This window comes from Zingiber officinale, chromosome 4A (assembly GCF_018446385.1).
Source record: "Zingiber officinale cultivar Zhangliang chromosome 4A, Zo_v1.1, whole genome shotgun sequence".
Classification (NCBI taxonomy): domain Eukaryota; kingdom Viridiplantae; phylum Streptophyta; class Magnoliopsida; order Zingiberales; family Zingiberaceae; genus Zingiber; species Zingiber officinale.
The window spans coordinates 135,987,319-136,008,097 of record NC_055992.1 but is presented as its reverse complement, the minus strand read 5'-3'; the positions used below and the strand labels follow the sequence as shown (position 1 = coordinate 136,008,097).

General features: G+C 37.6%; 2 protein-coding genes across 2 annotated transcripts; both read right to left on the bottom strand.

Moving 5' to 3' along the window:
• Nucleotides 1-405: 405 nt before the first annotated feature.
• On the bottom strand, nt 406-961 carry LOC121971376 (histone H4-like). Its single transcript, XM_042522617.1, has one exon. It carries the CDS (start codon nt 898-900, stop codon nt 589-591), a length of 312 nt encoding a protein of 103 aa, XP_042378551.1. The 5' UTR covers nt 901-961; the 3' UTR covers nt 406-588.
• A 1,454-nt stretch (nt 962-2,415) lies between these two features.
• On the bottom strand, nt 2,416-13,149 carry LOC121971374 (nudix hydrolase 23, chloroplastic-like). The gene is made up of 7 exons (XM_042522614.1): nt 12,727-13,149; nt 12,252-12,383; nt 9,492-9,568; nt 3,439-3,574; nt 3,214-3,354; nt 3,026-3,084; nt 2,416-2,779 (listed from the first exon to the last, which is right to left on the bottom strand). Exons 1-7 carry the CDS (start codon nt 12,988-12,990, stop codon nt 2,719-2,721), a joined length of 870 nt encoding a protein of 289 aa, XP_042378548.1. The 5' UTR covers nt 12,991-13,149; the 3' UTR covers nt 2,416-2,718.
• Nucleotides 13,150-20,779: the final 7,630 nt, after the last annotated feature.

The following is a 20,779-nucleotide window of genomic DNA, read 5'->3' as shown; positions in this document are numbered from 1 at the left end:
CTACTAGTCGATCATCAATAAACAATCAACTTATGGATATCAATCAAATATATAAGAGGAACTCAAATGTTGTCCGACTAGAGCATAAGAAATCCATCAGTCAATCAACTATATAAGAGGAACTCAAATGTTGTCCAACTAGAGACTAAGAAATCCTTAAAGCTTTCATCCAATTCTCATTCTACAGCATTCTTAAGGTAGTAAATGTGCTCCATTTTTTCTGCTACTTTCAATTTAAACTTTCGTTCTGTACATTCAGCAAATTTTCATTATTTTGTACATTCTGTAAATTTTCAATAAACTATCTTCACTTTGCAGCATTTCTTCTATGTTTGGATGTGAACTATAGCCTACTAGTTTTTACTGTTCAATTTAAATTTCTACTCCTTGCAAAGAAACAACAAATAAGAACTCAGCAAAAGGACCGATTCATTTTAGGGTTTCAGCTTCATAACAAATCAAGGAACCAACTGCATCCTTCGACAGGTTCAAATCACCTTTACAAATAGGATAATTCGTGCAAACCTAACCAAAAAGTTAACAGTAACTTGAAAGCACGAACACCATTGATAGCGCTTGCGAAAGGGCTTAGCCTCCGAACCCATAGAGGGTCCGCCCCTGGCGCTTGAGGGAGTAGACCACATCCATGGCGGTGACGGTCTTGCGGCGAGCGTGCTCAGTGTAGGTCACGGCATCGCGGATGACATTCTCGAGGAAGATCTTGAGCACGCCACGGGTCTCCTCGTAGATCAGACCGCTGATGCGCTTGACGCCGCCGCGGCGGGCGAGGCGGCGAATCGCCGGCTTGGTGATGCCCTGAATGTTGTCGCGGAGGACCTTACGGTGACGCTTCGCACCGCCCTTGCCGAGCCCCTTGCCTCCCTTGCCGCGGCCGGACATTGTTACGATCTGGATCGGGAATCGCGAAGGCTGCTGCAGAAGAAGGAAAGCGAAGAGATCGGGATGCGAGCCCAAAGCATGGAGGGTGGGTATTTATAGGCGAGGACATTTGGGTTGGTTGAAAAGAAAAAGGGCGGGATTTTATTTGGGCTTTAGGAAATTGGAATTTGGGACTGTCGGAGGCGGGAAGCTGCGATCGCCTTGCTTCGTTGGATTGAGATTGGACAGCCTAGATTCGTTTTAGGTGTGGTTAGCGGATCGGTGACGTGGCGAGGAGTGTGCTTCGGTGACCCGTTCTCCATGATTTAGATTTTAGCCACGTGGAATCGCTAAGAACGTGTAAATTATGTGTTTTTAATAAAGCAAAATTACACATATAATCTTACATTACAAATATCATACCTGGTACATAAAAAAATTATTTTATATATTTATCCTTTTTAAAAAATATTTTAAATATATATTATTTTAATTTTTAAATATTTTTGTAATTATAACGGATTTTTAGTAATTATTTTTATATTATATTTATTAAATATTTTATAATGGCACTTATAATATAAAAATATGACTCCAGAAATAATATTTGTAATTTTAAAATGATAATATGACTCATTTATCCATGGTAGCATATTAAAATTACAAATATGACATATCTATCATTTTAAAATTTTATTTTAAACATATATTATTTTAAATATTTTGTAAACTATAACGGATTTTTAGTAATTGTTTTTGATGTTATGCTTTTTAAATATTTTAGAATGGCATTTAAAATATGAAGACAATTAGATCACAAAAGGGTATTTAAAATATCAAAATAAAATACTCTTGTTTAACAGCATTATTTTAGCAACTATTCAATAGCTGTTACCCTTATTTTTTACTCCGTGGAAAACTAATTATTTTATTTTAATTAAAATTATTATATATAAGCACTATTATACAAAAGTATTTTTTATTAATGTATTAAATTTATCAAAATTATTTTGAATCCGTCAAAATCACTCTACTTTAACATATTACATAGCTGCTACACAATTATAACTAAATTCTAAATTTTAAATTTTAAATCTTGAACATTCAAAATATTTTTTTTACCTAATCAAAATTACTTTCAATTTTTGAAAATAGTTGTTGCAACTACCTAAATACTTGTTCACCGTTACAAAAGTTATTTAATAGTTACTACAATATATTATATTAATTGTTAAACATTGTGTAGTTATTACACATTATGCTACAATAGAATTAAAAGTAAAGAATACAATATGTTATATTAATTGTTAAACATTGTGTAGTTACTACACATACATTATGCTACAATAGTATTAAAAAGTAAAGAACACCCTTATAACAATTAGTCATAGCTATTATAACCTATTGAAAGTAAAAGTATTCTAAATTAAAAAATTAATAAAAGATCCTTTTGTTTAAAAAAAACACATCCTTTTGACAATTTACCTAATTTGGAATGCTTAAAATAAAAAAAACAATATTTGAAATAAGAGTACGTTAGAAAGAGCCAAAGAGGGAGACGAATCATTATTATTTATAAAAAAAGACAAATATCATCTTTAGTATCTCATTCACGTTGGAAAATAGAACATAATAAACTCTCAACATAATAACACAAAAAAAAAAAAAACTCAGGTTTGAATCTCACAAATTTCACATTAATGATCTCATTAAAGCAAGTAGTGTCTCGTATGACAAATCTTGAACAGCTTACCGATGCAAAATATCAATTGGAGACCTATCTTGAATGGAAATACAAATGAAGAACTGATCCTTACTCCAGTTTACACAACCATCATCCTACGAATGCAAGTGGTAATCGACATCGAAGCCTCGTGGATCAGATGGACTTGCACCTGGTCTGTTACACACATGATATCCATAGTTAGTTTGCAAAGATAAGAAGGGAAGGGTGCATTTATAAAATAGTGGTCAAATTCTTCAATTATTTAGGATTCACTATATACTTCCAAGTATCTTATCTCACTATTGAGTGTTTGCAACAAAAATCCCTAAACTTAAATAGAAAAAAAAAAGGTGATAATTGATGGTTAGTTTTGCCAATCGCAATATTGTGCATCCTCGAACAATTCAGCATAGGACTTACCTCTTATTAATGGTGCAGTAGTGAAACTTTAGGGCTCCAGATGCTATATCTTTGATATACTGCAACCGCATAGATCAAAGATGATATATACAAGTAAACTGGTTCGAAACCTTGTGCATTTAATCACGGGAAGATCAATGAAATAGAAGATTATGTCGGATTATACATTAAAGAGAAGTTTCGCTTACCATCTTTAATGTGACAATGATCGAGGAAAATGCTAGAGAATCAAATGGTATGTCCTCCAATGCAAAAAGTTTACACTCGAGTGACTCAGGGCCGGGTGAAAAATGTGGCGTCTTTAATCTTGCTCGGAAAATAATGTAACTCTGTACTGCATATGAGACCGGGCAACATGCTTCATTATCAAGAGAACACAAATGTCAAATTACCAAATAACTATGCTATCTCACTTGGCCAATCCGAGGAATGTCTAACTGAGCAAATGGAGAAAGAACTTCAACTTCAGCACATGCTTCTTCTAAAGTTTCTCTAGCTGCTCCTTCTGCGGCAGACTCACCTATCTCCAAGAAACCAGCTGGAAGTGTCCTGCCGAATCAAATGTGAAAGAGTTAGACCATTTTGCTCTCATAATAAGCTTCATTGCATACATTGTATGCTTGAGCTAATTGGCAATGGAATGGAAAGGAATTGATAGAATCAAATCATAGGACTGTAAAGTCCTACAGTTTTAAAAATTATATATATGACATTTATAATCATATGTAGTAACTTTCAATTGTAGCGTTATTATAAACATTTGGAACTTCACAACTTCACCACACTAATGTTATAAAACAAAGTTATCCATATGGTAACAATGCAAATATGAATATTAAGGTCTTGCATTTTTTTGTGTGGCAAGTGGTAACTCAATTAGATCCTACACGACACCTGGAAGGACAATCCAGGTCATAATACCATAAGATCATAAGGTTTAAATTGCAATCTTGACATCAGTTGGAACAACAAAGGAACCCTCCAAATGAATTACAGCACCAGCTAGACTTGGAAGCTTAGCAAAGAGTGCTACAAGCAAAAGGCAGCAACCTACAACGCCAAAAAGCTCATCCAGCAAATAATCTGAACCAGCAACCTCCAGATCAAGAGTTATGGAACCTCGTTCTCCAAATTGGATTTCCTTGGCTATAGTAGATCTCAGACCTCCTTGGCAAAAGCCATTGCAAATATTTCTTTCATCAAGAAGCTTCCTTATATCCATTCTTGCATCCACTTTCATTGAACATCTTGATGAAAAGAAATGGCAAGCGCCAAATGAAGAATGTGTCATATTTGGATGAAGTTTACCAGCAGGGCATCAGTAAAAAAAACTTGCTTTTGTTATGATACGAAATTTGTGCGGTTAGCATAACATATCTCCATAGAGCATAAACAAATCCTACACTAGATGTAGGCTAATGAAAGAGATTTATATGCTTAGATGAGTGACTATTGTTAACTTGAGTTGGACATTTTGGACCAATGATTGAACCTCATAAGCTAGATCATTATGAGAATACAGCTCTATATGCATATGTGAGGTTGCTGGGTAAACACGCCCACGGCTTCAAGACAATAGAAAGAAGGAAAGAACTAATAATAATTCAACAAAAGATATCAGTATTTTATCCAAAAAAAATCCATCCTTGACACAGTAGCAGAGAATCTCAATTCCAAGCACAAGTTGACAAATCCACAGTGCTAAGGCCTAGCTAGAGCCCGAATAAAGGAGGAGGGTTGCGTTAGGTTGCCAATCAGCATTAAAACTATAGCAAATATTTAATGAATGGATCCATTAAACTATTGTGTTAATGCTAGGATGTTCCCCCGAAGGAATACGTTGCAGGGTTCGACTGTAACGTCTCGACAAGGACCGCTACATCTCCAAAACTCAGGTGTAGTGCTAAATATGTAAAACTTCACGTTGCAGGGTCCGACTGTAATGTATCGGCAAGAACTGCTACAACTGCATGAGAATTTGGGTGTAGTATTAAATAAGCAAGAGTTCTCACACCATAAGTTGGATAAGAACAAATATGATAAGAAAATTAATAATCTAAGATTTGGAACATGGAACATAGGAACTCTTACTGGTAAATCAATGGAAGTAGTAGATACAATGATTAGGAGAAGAATTAATATTTTGTGTGTACAAGAGATAAAATGGGTAGGCGAGAAGGCAAAACTAATAGAGAACTCGGGTTGTAAGTTATGGTACACAAGAAAGAGTAAAGCAAGAAATGGATTGGGTATTATTATAGATAGTTCGTTAAAGGATGAGCTTGTAGAAGTAGTTAGAAAAGGGGATGGAATTATAGCTCTTAAGATAATAGTGGCAAAAGAAACTATGAACATAATTAGCGTATATGCACCGCAAGTAGAATTAGATGAAGCTACCAAATCAAGATTTTAGGACCACTTGGATGAAATATTACAAAACATTCCGCCAAATGAAATGATTTTAATAGGAGGTAATCTAAATGGGCATATCGGAGTAAAAAATGAGGAATATGAGAGGATACATAGGGGTTATGGGTTTGGAATAAAAAATGAGGAAGGGAAAATTATATTAGATTTTGCAATAGCATATGACCTTATATTAGCTAATACGCTTTTTAAGAAAAGAAAAGAACACTTAATCACGTTCAAACGTGGGAATAATAAATTGCAAATTGACTTTCTTATTATTAGGAAGAAAGATAGAAGGATTTGTAAAAATTGCAAGGTCATCCCTAGAGAAAGCTTAACTACCAACATAGGTTAGTAGTGTTGGATATACGCCTCAAGCATAATATCAATAGAAAGAAAATATATACGACTTCTAAAATTAAGTGATGGAAGTTAAAGGATGGGAAACAACATATATTCAAGGAGAATGTAGGAGTACAAGCATTAGGTGAAGTATACAGTGATTCTAATATAACATGGGACAAGATGGTATCAAAGATGAAAATAATAGCTAAGAGTGTACTCAGTGAGTCAAAAGAACATGCACCACTAAATAAGGAATCTTAGTGGTGAAATGAGAAAGTAAGGAATCTTAGTGGTGAAATGAGAAAGTAAGGAATCTTAGTGGTGGAATGAGAAAGTACAAGAGAAAGTGAAGGAAAAAATGAACAGCTTATAAGGAATTATATATTTGTAAGAATGAGGAATACCTAAAAAAATATACAATAGCCAAGAAAGAAGTTAAGAGAGTAATGAGTGAAACAAAGAATGAAACTTTTGAATGATTATATCAAAAATTGGATACAAAAGATAGGGAAAGACACATTTATAGAATAGATAAAGTGAGAAAGGAAGACAAGAGATCTTATCCAAATAAAATGTATTAAAAATGAATGTAATAGGGTACTAATAAATGAGGGAGAAATAAAAGGGTGGTAGAGGTATTTTCATCAATTTTTTAATGAAGGTTTGTGTGATCAACTTAGCTTAGGTAATTTAAGTAGGCCAAATGAGCATAGAAATTTAAATTTTTATCGTAGAATTCAAGCTTCAAAAGTAGAGCAAGCTTTAAATGGGATGCACAATGAAAAATTCGTTAGACCATATGATATTCCGATAGAGGTAGGGAAGTGCATAGGAAACCAAGGTATTGAATAACTTACAAAATTATTTAATATGATATTGAAAACGAAAAAAATGTCTGATCAATGGAGGATAAGTACTATAATTCCCTTATATAAGAACAAGGGAGACATACAAAATTATGCAAACTATAGGGGTATCAAACTAATAAGTCATACCATGAAACTTTGGGAAAAAGTAATAGAAAAAAGATTAAGGAAGGTAACCACGGTGACCGAAAATCAATTTAGGTTCATGCTCGGAAGGTCAACAATAGAAGGTATACATCTTCTTAGACAATTAATTGAAAAATATCGGGAGCAAAAACAAGATCTATACATGGTATTCATTGACTTAGAAAAAGCCTATGATAAAGTCCAAGAAATTACATGGAGAATTATAAAGAAGAGAGATGTTAGCGTAACATATATTGAACTAACAAAGGATATGTACGAGGATGTAACGACTAGAGCAAAGACTTCAGGCGGAGTAACTAAAGCATTTCCAATAAAGATAAGGTTACATCAAGGATCAACTCTAAGTCCCTATCTTTTTACACTAATTATGGATGAACTCACTACACATATTCAAAACATAGTACCGTGGTGCATGTTGTTTGCAGATGATATTGTTTTGGTAGATGAAACACGTAAAAGAGTAATTGTTAAACTAGAATCTTGGCGGGAAACACTAGAAGGGAAAGGTTTTAGGCTTAGTAGACTAAAGACAGAATATATGAAATTTAAGTTTAGCAATATTAGATATAATGAGACAATTGTTAAGATAGGAGACGACGAGTTGCACGGAACCGAGAGGTTTAGATATTTAGGATCAGAGATTAAAATATTATGTCGTACCGGTCGGAACGGGTGGAACATCACAGTCTGCCCGTCGACCAACACCGGCACGACCCGCGGCAACTGAGAGGTGTCACGTGACACAGCAGCGGCCACGAAGGGTCGCACGACCTCATGATCCACCGCGGATGGGGCGCGCGACCCCCACGTCCCCGACGGAGGGGTCACGAGACCCCCCTCATCCGCAGCGGAGGGGTCGCGCGACCACCGCGTCCACAGCGGAGGGGTCGCGTGACCACCGCGGCCCCGGCGGAGGGGTCGCGCGACCCCCGCGGCCCCGGCGGAGGGGTCGCGCGACCCCCGCGTCCGTGGCGGAGGGGTGGCGCGACCCCCGCGTCCGGGACGGAGGAGTCGAGCAACTTCCGCGTTCGCAGTGGAGTGGTCGCGCGACCCCGCGTCTACGACAGAGGGGTCACGAGACCTCCACGACCACGCCGGAGTCGCACAAACCTCGCGGCCGCATAGTCGCGTGATTTTCTCGTCTCATGTAGGAGTGGCAGTGGCAGTGCAGTGACAGGTGTTTTTTTTAATTAAAACTTAGGTAAATTACTTTAATCAACTCCCAACTATGATAGGGATAATATAAAGAGGCTTTATTAAATCCTAATAAAATTATCTAATTGATTTATTTTAATTCTAAAAAAATATAATAAACTATGTATTTATTTATTTATCTATTTTCATATTTATTTCTAGATTATTTTTATATTTTATTTTTAATTAATATATTATATATTTAAAAAATACCGAAACTATATCGGCACGGTAAGATATGATACCGAAACCGTATCGTTCCGGTCCAAACCGAAACCTCGGCACGGGTCGAGATTTTAAACCATGTTTAGGATCATTTTTGCAAAATGATAGAGGGATTGATGTCTTACATAGAATACAAGCAAGATGGTTGAAATGGAGGAGAGCGTCGAATGTTTTATGTGACCGTAAAGTACCTCTAAAACTTAAAGGTAAATTCTACAAAACCGCAGTTAGACCTGCTATGTTATATGGAGCTGAATGTTGAGCTATGACTCCAGCACATGAGCAAAAGATGAGAGTTTCAAAGATGAGGATGTTAAGGTGGATGTCTGGACATACGAGAATGAACAAAATAAGAAATGAGAGCATTAGAGAGAAAGTCAGAGTTGCATCTATTGAGGAAAAACTCCAAGAAATATGTTTAAGATAGTACGGGCATGTACTTAGACAACCAATAAATGCCCCAGTTAGGCAATGTGAAACTATGACGAACACGCATATCAAACGAGGAAAAGGAAGACCAAAAAAGACTTGGTTAGCTACGATAAACCAAGATAAATTTTATTTAAATATAGATAATGGTATAGTTGGAGATAAAACTCAATGGCGTAAAAGGATTCATATAGCCGACCCCACTTAATGGGATAAGGCTTGGTTGTTGTTGTTGTTGTGTTGTTGTTCAATATTCTGTGTCATAGTGAATCATGTGGCACAAGGTGAAGCGCTCGCCCCCAGTGCCCCTACCAGCCCGCCCTAGGACCAACACAGCGAAGATAAATCACAGTGACTGAGACAAGTGGATGGGGGTGAGTTATACGGGGTGCAGGGATTTACGTCCTGTCAGCCCCAAGATTCGACCTCTCGACCTCAAGTGACAAACCTCTATCCACTTAAAACCTCAACTATGCCCATGGGGGCAATTTCATAGTGAATCATGCTTCTGGATTGGAGGTGGAAATGCTCTCATAATATTTCCAGTTCAACTGGACAAGTGTCCGTACTCCTATAAGTTTCTCAGGATTAGTGTTCTCATGATATTTACTTAGTTTTTATGTGCTTCATGCATTTTAATGTTATTGTTTTATGTTTAATATATTAAAAGATGGATGTGTGTCATCTAAGTTAAATTATCCTCAAATCAACAGCACATTTGGTAGTGTAAATATAGAACAAAGTAGAAGTGAAGCTAGTCCATGTTTCTTATGTTAAAGATACAACAGCGAGTAAAATGAGGATATGGGCCAAATGCTCAAAGAAGTAAGGTGAGAAGATAAGATAAGTACCAGAGGCCATAAGATGGTTCAATCTTCCTTCTACACAGCAAAACTTTGTCGTTGTGCTCTACAAGGCAACCAACAACCTGAAATACCCAAACACTAAAATGATAAGCCATGCAACATACTTCTGGTCAGTAGACTTGTACATTAACAATTATGTTAAATAAGAAATGCATAAGGAAGATCTCAACCAGAGAGAACAGGTGATTCATGCAACAGAATTAAGGTCAGCATCGATATCAAATATGAAACGGCTGCAAATGAAAGACATCATTCAGAGATTTAAATAGTTCCACTTTTTCTCACTTTTTGTGGGAAAATGGGGTATCCAACTCTTAGGGTTTTTTATGGGTTTTTCTGTCAATAAGAAACACAAATTGAGGGGATATTTGATGCATGAAAGAGATTTACATGATGAAGCCAATGAGATTGGCCAAATTTTTCTTCAGTGATCATACAAGAAACCCCATTATAAAAGCTCCAAAGCTTTCAAACAAGTAAAAGTTTAAGTAACACAGACATACTTTCTTTAGGAAAATTTGGTAATGCAAAGTCCTGCAGAAAGAGATCTGACGGTAAATTCAACAGGCATAGCCATACAGTGTTCTGATATTTCAGACAGTGACCATAACAAACACCATACATAGGAATACACCAGATTTCAAGTATCACATGACTGGATGGCTTCTTGTTTCCAGTGCTTCCAGCCTGAGAGAGGAAGATGAGAAAGGTTTAGTATTTGATTCAATTCCACTGAATAGAAGCAAGCTCAGGCATTGGTCTAACCAAGAATACAGACCCAGTTCCAGGTCAACACGTCCAAAATCTTGCTGTTTTGCCGATGATGATCAATAATATGGCCATCAATACACCTTACACAAGTGCTACAATGAGAAACACTGACCTTCGGAAACTCCTAGAAGCTATTTTTGGATAACTTATTCCTTCAATGCTACTCATGATGGTTGCAGGGTTCCCAAATTAGAGACAATAACCTCATATTTAGCATATGAGAGAGTCTAGCCATGATAGAGTCAGGTAGAGGCTCATCATAATCATGATTCACGATGTATAAATAACTAGGGTTATGGTGTTTCGTATGGTTACCAATCCCGACATAACTTTGACACCTCCTATGTGTATCCAAACTCAATGTCGGTGCCTCCAACGTCATTGCAGGCTTAGATTTTCAATACCAACTGTCGGGTACCACTAGGACCTACACAAGTTTAGGTTTCCAATATCATTTGCTGAAATTAGCATCCACTTTAAATTTTAAAGGCTTTATGTTTCAATAGTATGATGGGGGTTTCACACACTGTTGAGCATGCCTAAGCTCTAGTCTTAGGAGCCTTAGTTTGTCAGGGCAAAGGCATTTCTAAAAAATATATAATCTTTTTATCTTTCCACATCTTCTGTTTGGTCCTTTGGACACATGTTTCTGGTAGCAGCTAATGCCATGGTATTTCCTCCATAATCCATTGGAAGATTAAAATAAAGGAGAAAGAAGAGAAATAAGTCTAGGGACTAAACCTTTGTGTGATGAATTGCGTGCTAAGGATGACTATTGCATCATTAGAGTTGCACAAATTTATGAGATCATATAACCAATTGTGATGATGTGGTTGATTTTTTTCTTCTTAGATAGGCTTCCTATTAATAGATTATTTCAAGTAGTGCACTGATGTGACTTCATATAGCAGGTACTTATATTGCATTTAAATTCTGTGTGATATTATGGAAGTGTGCACCTTGCATATCCTAGGTATGTGCTTGTGCCTTGGCCCTATGTCCTCTTGGTGTATGTTTAGTTGTGTATGGTGGCTTTAAAATGTTGTTTGACATTAGTAACATTTTCATGAAAGAATATCAATTGAAGGGGAGATCACTTCAAACAAGGATTTAAGGCAACTACTCAATAAAATGATACCAAATCTGTTTCCATTTTGGTTCATAAAACATGGAATTCCTTTGCAATCCTATCAAGGCCTCTTCATTGGTTGGAGAGTATCAGTATGAACCAGATAGGATAGAGGAACTTAAAAGGGTAGCCTGATGCATGCAGCTTCCTCCAATGCGGGATCCTTGTCGGACCACATTGTGTCTATTGCATGTAACCTTACCTGCATTGCAAAAGACTATTTTTGCAACTCGAACCCATAATTATCAGATCATACAGCAGTCACTTTACCGCTGCACCAAAGCTCTCCTTCGATAGGATTGAGCAACTTACTTGAGTTTATTGGTCCCAGATGTGTCTCATTGGAATGAGCACCATTACTTGGATGAAACATTTCTCTGTAATGGACATTCATTATTGATAGGAAAGGTGAAACATTCATATTGATAGGAAAGGTGAAACTGCATATGCACTGCATAAGGGAATATTGACTAGAACCAAAGTCAAGTTGCATGTCATTGTTGAAAATAATTGCCTACATGATCATCATATATGAATGCAACATAAACTTGTTAGAGTTTAAGCCTTTGATCTTTGGGATGGTTATGATAACCAGGTCCAAGACACCTGAATATTGGAACCCTCAACAACTTGTGAATTGGTAAAACACCATCCAAACATGCTATGCAGTCTCAAAAATTAATGGGTCTAAAAAATAGAATGAAAGGATTTTTTATTAAAAAAAAAGGGAAATCATATATAAGCAGGAAAAGATTTTCAGTTTTTAATAAGTTGTGCAACAAATAGAGCATCACGTCAAATAACTGATGCAACAGTGCAATAGTATATCAGAAACGTAATAGTACCATTTTGGGATTTTCATAGTGAATTTTGCTGCACACTGTGCAAACAGCTCTTATCTTCTCCTCTCCATCTGGAATAACTTGCTTGGTTGGATTTCCACATGAATGACAGAAGCGAATTTTGGGCGTTTGCAACTACAATAATTAAGTAGCAACTGATAAACAACATAATGCTAGAATTAAAACTCCAAGAGAAAAAAATATATAAGGAACTTCCAAAAGTTCCATTTGAGAATTATCAATCAATCAACCTGCATTATACTCCATGTAAATTTGATCCACTTCGTTTTTTATAGCAGGGATACAGGCTTCTAAGTTCTAACAATGGCATAAGGATTATATTCTGGTTCTATCATAGACTTTAAAAAAAAAAAATTGCGTGTTTATAAGCTGAAGCATTATTTGATGAACTATAAACAACCAATAAAATCAACCTCAAATACTCCACCTAATGAACGAAATCTCCCCTAAAACTTACCACAGGCGGAGCCGCCGCCGCCACGGAAGCAGCATCCACATCGGAGTTGGTGTTTGGCCCACCGGAAGACATACGAAAGGCTCCGAAAACACTTGGTGAACAGGGACGAGGCGCGGAAACAAATGACCTTTGAGGAGCAGCGGCAATCTCGAATTTTAAGGAGGCAGTCGAAGGGAGGGAGGAGGGACTACAGAGGCGATGGCCGCATCGGAATAAGGGCGAGACAACGAATCCTAACGGGAGATGCACGGATCTCAGCATCATTTGAAGGGTTTGCCCTTGCTAAGGCTTTAATGGCAGCACGGCGGCGGAAGGTGGTGGCGGTAGCTGAGGCCGGGCTTTGGACACATCGCCGCCGCGAGTGTGTGGCGGAGGGAACACGCTACTGATTCGAGGCGAGAAGAGGATGTCGACGGGAAAGGGAAACAAAAAAAGGTTGGATCGGGCGAAGGATCCTGACCGTTTATTTCCGCACAATAATCGATAAAAGCCGTTCGATGGGATCAGATAGAGCAATTAAGATCCTTTGCTAAGCAAAATGTCCATTTCTGCTAACAGAAATGAATTTTAAGTGTATTAGGTACCTCCAAGGTTTTTGAGAAGTTTTTAAAATAAAATAAAAAAATTTGAACCGTAGGTTTATGATTTTTAATTTAAAAGTTGGAGTGAAAAATTAAACCTTGGTTTCTTTTTTTTTTAAAGTGGAATCCCCAATCCGTAATTAACAATAAAATATTATTATGTATTTGACTATTTCAAAACAATCTAAAATGCATTATTTTATCTCAATGAACGTAAAAAAAACAGGTTCATATATATATATATATATATATATATATCGAGGGAGAGCTCGTGGCAATATAGGAGAGGGCTCATGGTTGGGAGGGAGAGCTCGCGGCAGCAGAAGAGGACTCACGACAGGGAGGGAGAGCTCACAGAGGCAGGAGAGAGAGCTCGCAGCGGCAGGAGAGAGCTCGCAACGACAATAGAGACCTCGTGACTAGAAGGGAGAGCAGGAGGGGGAGAGTTCGCGGCAACAGGAGAGAGAGCAGCAGGAGGGGGAGAGCTCGCGGCGGCAGGAGAGGGAGAGCTCACAGCAGCAAGAGAGGACTCGCAACTGGGAGGGAGAGCTCGCGGCGGTAGGAGAGGGCTCACGACTGGCGTGGGAGAGAGCTCACGATGGCAGTCGTGATATCCTGCGGACTTATAAAGCGCGCCTGTGCGCGACTCCTGTGCTGGCACTAGTGACGTGGCTTAATTTTTTATTTTTTTTTGTTCTTTGACTTTCCACTTCACAGAACTTTTGTGGACTTTTAATTAAAAGTTTGAAACGAAACTAGGGCAAAGGCACACTCGTCGCCCTACCATTGTCCTCGCTACGCACCTTCCTCCTCGTGTTTTCGTCGGCTTCCTTCCTCCTCGCGCCCCTCGCCTCCCCTCAACCGCGAAGACTAGGGTAGAGCTGAACTTGTCGCCCTGACGAGTTCCTCGCCGCGACAAGTTTTGCAAACCAAAGGGACGAAGCTAGGGAACGCCGTCCTCGCCGCGCACCTTCCTCGGAGCTAGGGCACGAAGCTAGGGCGTTCTCTCTCGGCAAACCTCCGACGCGAAGCTAGGGCACGAAGCTTCCAGATCGTGCGCCTCACATCCTCGCTCGACCACAAAGCTTCCATCTCGTGCCCCTCACCGCCTCGCGCGACCACCGGCCCCTCTCTGAAAGGCTAAATGACAACCCTGTTTATCTCTGTTATCTCGAAAGCTTGATTTGTTCATCTCTATTTTTTCTTGGAGTACCGTTGTCTTTTCATGATTTTTCCCTTAACTAAAAATACCCTTCTGTAGTTGAACCCTAAAAATCTTACAAAGCTTAATATTAATACCTATGTTTAGCAACTTGACAGCTAATCACCATGGCAGATAATTAATATTAGGATTCAGGATGAGTTTGGGCAATCCAGCAGCAACAAATGGGAAATGTGCATTTTGGTTAACAATTGATTTTGGTTAATGATTCAATTGAGATTGTTAGCGACTTATAATTGGGGAAATGTGCATTTTTATAACCTTTCTTTTTCCTTATAATCCGCAGCAGAGTGTTCTGTTTTTATAGATTTCATTTGTTATCTTTGTGTTTTTGTTCTGATTGCATGCATGAGCTTGAAGTATCACTCTTACAATGTTTTTTCTAGCTATTTGATAATGATATGCAGAATTTAATTTCATCTGCATCTGAAATTTCATATCAATGGGTGAAAATCATGGTGAAGATCAGTTATACATTCCTCAAGGTGCAGATGAGCGAAAGCCAAAATATGGGATGGAATTCTCATCAATAGATGAGGAATTTTCATTCTATAATCAATATGCACGCGAATACGGATTTAGTGCAAGGATAAATAGTAGCAAGAAAAATAAGATAACAAATAAGGTTGTATGGAAAACATTTATATACTTTAAAGAAGGACATACGGATGATCACGGAATAAACAAGCAAAGGGTGATCAACGGACAAGGGAAAGAACATGTGGTGAAATTAGAACTAGTTGTAAGTCAAATATTTCACTTGTCAAGAAACAAACTGGATCTGCATGGGTTGTCACTAATTTCATGGAAGATTATAATCATCCACTATCGATTCCTTCAAAGGTGTATTTGCTACGCTCACATTGTCATGTTTCAGCAGCAAAAAAAGCATTGACTCAACGATTTTCAGAGGCCAATGTGCCAACTTGGCAACAAATGCGATTATTGGAGATAGAATATGGAGGGTCTGAGCAAATAGGTTGCACAGAAAGAGATATTAGAAATTTTGAGAAAAAACTAAGGGATGAACAAAAGGGTATCGATGCTGAAACACTAATCGAACTATTTGCATCTAAGGAAGTTGGTACAAATTTTTTATCTAAGTATGCCTCAAAAGTTTTTTCTGCCTCCTCTCTACTTTTGAAAGATTTGTATATGGCGCCCTTAAAGCGAATAACATGATCAGAAGCTTCTGCCCACGTTTCATAAATTCCCGGTTCACGTCCAACAAATACAACATATGTATTCCCTATATTTAAAACAACATTTAGAATCTTATAAAGACAATATATTAGAACTTAAAGTCGATGTTTTGCAAGTTTCCTATAAAATGTAGAACCAAAAGAATATGAGTCATCAAAGAAAAAATATTGAAATCCAAATGAGACATGTCAACTTTAGAGAAATTTCATAAATAACCGATTAGTATAATATTGATACAACTGATAGACAAAACATAACCTTTCTCACCTTATACAATTGAATTTCCAACATCTCAATTCATATAATTGGAATAGTTGCATGGTGTTAGTTTCAATTTAACATTTATATATTATTAACTAAATTTTATTCATAATACTTCATTGGACTAAGGAATCGAAGTTATAACACTTCATTTTTGGAAGATAAAAATAAATTAATAAAGAGTTTATAATTTGTTCATGTAAATAAACTATAAATATTGCAACTCTAATATGAGGTCATTGTATTATATGTTTTAGCTAATCAAATTAAAGCAGCATATTGTGACCAACTTATTAATGGTTAAATTATACACAACAAAAATACTAGTACCATTAGAAAAATGTAATTATATACAAATATCCATGTTGATTTTCTTGGTAACACTGGTGGTTATTATAGCTACAACAAATAGAAGACAAGACATGGATCCTGCTCTTATAAGGTGCAAGGATTTACAATATGGTCATCACTCATACTTTTATAATTCTCTAAACATGCTATTCAGATAGTTATAAACTGCATGCTGGGTTTCAACTTTTATTTTTCTTTCTTCCAGCCGCTTTGATTCTACCATTATGTTTTCCCTACCGGATTTACAAACTCGTGTCGAGATAGCTGCTCAATATGCAAAGTACTTGTTGAAGACTGAATTACTACTGCTAGCTTCAGCTACAGAAGGGTATCGTAGTATGTTTTTTTTCCACTTCTATGTGCATTTGGTCATGAAAAGACAAAGGTACTCCAAGAAAAAACAGGACAAGTCCTAGGACAACAACCTACCTTTCTCAATCTCTCAACATGTTAGAAGATTTTTTAAACAAATAAAGCATTCGAGAAAACAGAGATGAACAAAGATCAAATAATAGAGAGGGGCACGACAAGGAGTCTTACGAAGAGGGGTTGGTGGTCGCGCGAGGCGATGAGGGGCACGAGCTGGAATCTTCGTGGTCACGCAAGGTGGTTCAATTCACAACGATCTGGAAGCTTCGTGCCCTAGGTTCGCTTTGGAGGTTTGCCGAGAGAGATCGCCCGTTTCTAAGTCACGAGGAGTTGGACGCTTCGTGGTCGAGGGGAGGAGAGGGGCGCGAGGAGGAAGGAAGCCAACGAAAACACGAGGAGGAAGCTAGGAAGCCAATGAAAACACAAGGAGGAAGGTGCGCGGCGAGGATGGTGTGCCCTAGCTTCGTCCCTTTGGCTTGCAGAACTTGTCGCGGCGAGGAACTTGTTAGGGCGACGAGTTCAGCTCTGCCCTAGTCTTCGCGGTCGAGGGGAGGCGAGGGTCGCGAGGAGGAAGGAAGCCAACGAAAACACAAGGAGGAAGGTGCGCGGCGAGGACGGCACTAGGGCGACAAGTGTGCCTTTGCCCTAGTTTCGTTTCGAACTTTTAATTAAAAGTTCACAGAAGTTCTGTGAAGTGGAAAGTCAAAGAATAGAAAAAAAAATTAATTAAGCCACGTCACTGGTGCCAGCAGAGGAGCGTTTTATAAGTTCGCAGGATATCACGGCTATATATATATATATATCGAGGGAGAGCTCGCGGCAATATAGGAGAGGGCTCGCGGTAGGGAGGGAGAGCTCGCAGCAGCAGGAGAGGGTTCACGGTAGGGAGGGAGAGCTCGCAGAGACGGGAGAGAGAGCTCGTAGTGACAATAGAGACCTCGCGACTGGAAGGGAGAGCAGGAGGGGGAGAGCTCGCGGTGACAGGAGAGAGAGCAGTAGGAGGGGGAGAGCTCGTGACGACAGGAGAGGGAGAGCTCGCGGCAGCAGAAGAGGACTCGCGACTGGGAGGGAGAGCTTGCGGTAGTAGGAGAGGGCTCACGACTGGCAAGGGAGAGAGCTCGCGATAGCAGGAGAGGGAGAGCTCGCGGCAGCGCTGCTCTTCTGCTAAGGTTGCGCTACGATTTTTTTCCCCTCTTTACGCAACGTAACTTAACTCATTTATTTGCTTTGGATGACATGGCAACACCATGACTCCTTCACCGCACGCAGTACGCAGCAGCAAACAAACCGCAGCATACAACTTCTATATATATCTAATAGAGAGAGAGAGAGAGTTAGTCATATATAGGTCGATTATGCTATATTGAATTATTTTAAAATACATATTTATACGCTTGTTTCTTTATATAAATATAAATTATTATTTTAAAAATAAATGAATCGATTAATATATATATATATAATTAAATTAAAGTTAATTGAAATATTAAATAAAAATTATATAGAAATATTAAATAAATAATAATAAATAAAGATACATGATTTATAATGTACGGTCCACCAAAAAGTTATATGGAGGTTTTTTTTTTTTGAGATAATAGTAAATTTTTATACTTTTATATAGCATTGATGTGACATATTAGGGATTAAAATTTTCATTTAGAGTTCCAACAATTAGATATGCTTGTACCAAATTTGGCGAAAAATTAAAGAGATTTTGATGGATTTAAAGACTAAAGTGGGGCAAAAATCAAAAGGACGCTCGTCATTTATAAAATTATGAGATGGTCGTTTCATTTTCAATTAAAGTCAAATGAACGTCTCATTTAACATAATTGTCCAAAATATCCTTATATTATTTGATCATTGGATTGTATAGAAACTAGCAACTACAATGGTGATTATATATTTTGATTTTATTTCTCTGAGTAATAACCTGATTAAAATAATATTTTAATCAGTAAAACAAACGATGAAGACTCCATGACACTCGCTATAGTTTAAATGAGCATTATCTGATCACAATCAATCTTGCATAACCTAGACTCGATCCCGGGCTGGGTACCTATTGACTCGATTCTAGTTCAAAAGTCGGCTAACGGGCAGTTCTGACCATTTGAACCGCTGATTAAGTTGAGGATGATTAAGAGAGGTTTTTTGTATTTTTTTTTCCAACAATTGAGATCATTTGGCATTTTTTTATCAATGACTACGATTAGTGCTTGTGACTCTCTAAACTTTATAAATAAAGAGCTCATTTATTATTTTCACAATCATCTTCTCTACTTTCATTCTCAATTCCACAATCTCTTATTATTTCCACACTCATCTTCTCTACTTTCATTTTTAATTCCGCAATCTCTACACGCTTTAAACTCCAATTCACACACTTTCGACTTCCACTTCCAAGTTTTGATTACAATGGATGGAGATCGAGGAGGTTAATCATCTCGATCTCGGAGGGGCGAGGAAATAGTGAATTCGAACATTCGATCCACCGATGATGATGTTGGGTTCGGAGCGCAGTGAAAGACATATAATTTATCATGGATCTTTCGTGGTACATATAGTTTTACACAAAATTATATAAAAACATACCTCGAGTCCTCGATGGGTGTGAATAATATCACAGGCAAATAAGATAGATAAGAGCCCCACGTGTGACTCCTCTAGCGGTATCCACGCGCACTAGATCACGAACTTGACACGACACGTTAGGTGCTAGCCACTTGGATCGACAAAGTCTTGGAAGCACTACCAATCTCTTCCGGTGGAAGAAGAAGTAGACAAAGGAGAAAAAGAGAGAATGAAATCCTTACATTTGATTTTTTCTGAGGATGACTATTTATAGCTTCCAAGGAATACGAAAAATTAAGCTTTTAATTAATTCATCATTTATGATCTTCATTAATAAGGAAGATGAAGAGTTACAGGTTCCATAAATTCTTCATTTATGACCTTCATTATGATAACTCTTCAAATTATTCATTAATAATCATTATGATGACTCTTCGAATTCTCCATTAATCATCATGATTATGGTTATTCGAATTCTCTCTTCTTTGTATCAAATAAATCCATATTTGATCTTTATCTCAATCAGCTTCCGATACCATTGCTCATGTCTACGTGCTATGCGTGCGACCCTCTAGGTTTTATACACGAAGTCAGTGTAAATCCATACACAAACTAAGGTAATCGTCTAGCAACAGTTTTTAGCCACCTAACACGATAAAATTAATATTAGTCATGAACTGTAAACCACTATGAACCGATTACTATGTAATTCAATCTCTTCATCTAAAGCCTACATCCCAATTAATTCGATACATTATGCATCATTACCAAATTAATTGTTTTACTTGATTTCCAAGATATAATAAACTCCTCTTGAATGATAAATCATTCCTCCCATGGCCATGGATTTTGAGTCACTAATATCTCTATCAAGCGGTCAGGATATTAACTCCTAATCCAAGAGAGCGATGAATTATCTATTGACTCAACACTATTCTCTCTACGTTTTGTCATACACCCAACTACCATATTAATCACAATCCGATTAAAGAATGCTTTTAACGGCGTCAAAGCACATAACTCCACGCATAGAATAAATGAATGTCTCAAGTCAAAAGATCAGTTACACTCGTTCATAAAAGGAATAACGAAACCAATGATGCTTAATATGTGGTCTCCTCTTGAGCGGGTCATGTCTAGCGTACCTCTAAACTCAAGGCACCCCCAGATACAACTTGAATATCCATCCCTCCGGTCTATCTCAACCTAGTCATACTCAGCGTTAATCTAGATATTCATGTCCCCTCTAGATATCTATCCGATCAAGGACTATTTTCAGATTAATATACCCATTAATCTGTGACTTTATCATTAATCATATACGTACAGAAAAGTAAATAACTAATGATAAATTCTTACCTTTATTAAATAATTATCCATAAAATACATAAGGAGTGTCTTGACACATAAGTGCACACACTAACAAGAAACCAAACAAGTTCTGAATCCGACTACAACACTCGAAATACAAGGAAATACCAATAAAATT

Bases quoted from the DNA above. Each gene is read 5' to 3' on its own strand.
- LOC121971374 (XM_042522614.1), bottom strand. From the start codon at position 12,990: ATGATGCTGAGATCCGTGCATCTCCCGTTAGGATTCGTTGTCTCGCCC. The intron at 3,575-9,491 runs GTACTTATCTTA...TTGATTCGGCAG, and splicing joins GAACCATCTTATGGCCTCTG to GACACTTCCAGCTGGTTTCT. The intron at 3,085-3,213 runs GTAAGCGAAACT...ATGCGGTTGCAG, and splicing joins TCATTGTCACATTAAAGATG to TATATCAAAGATATAGCATC.
- LOC121971376 (XM_042522617.1), bottom strand. From the start codon at position 900: ATGTCCGGCCGCGGCAAGGGAGGCAAGGGGCTCGGCAAGGGCGGTGCG.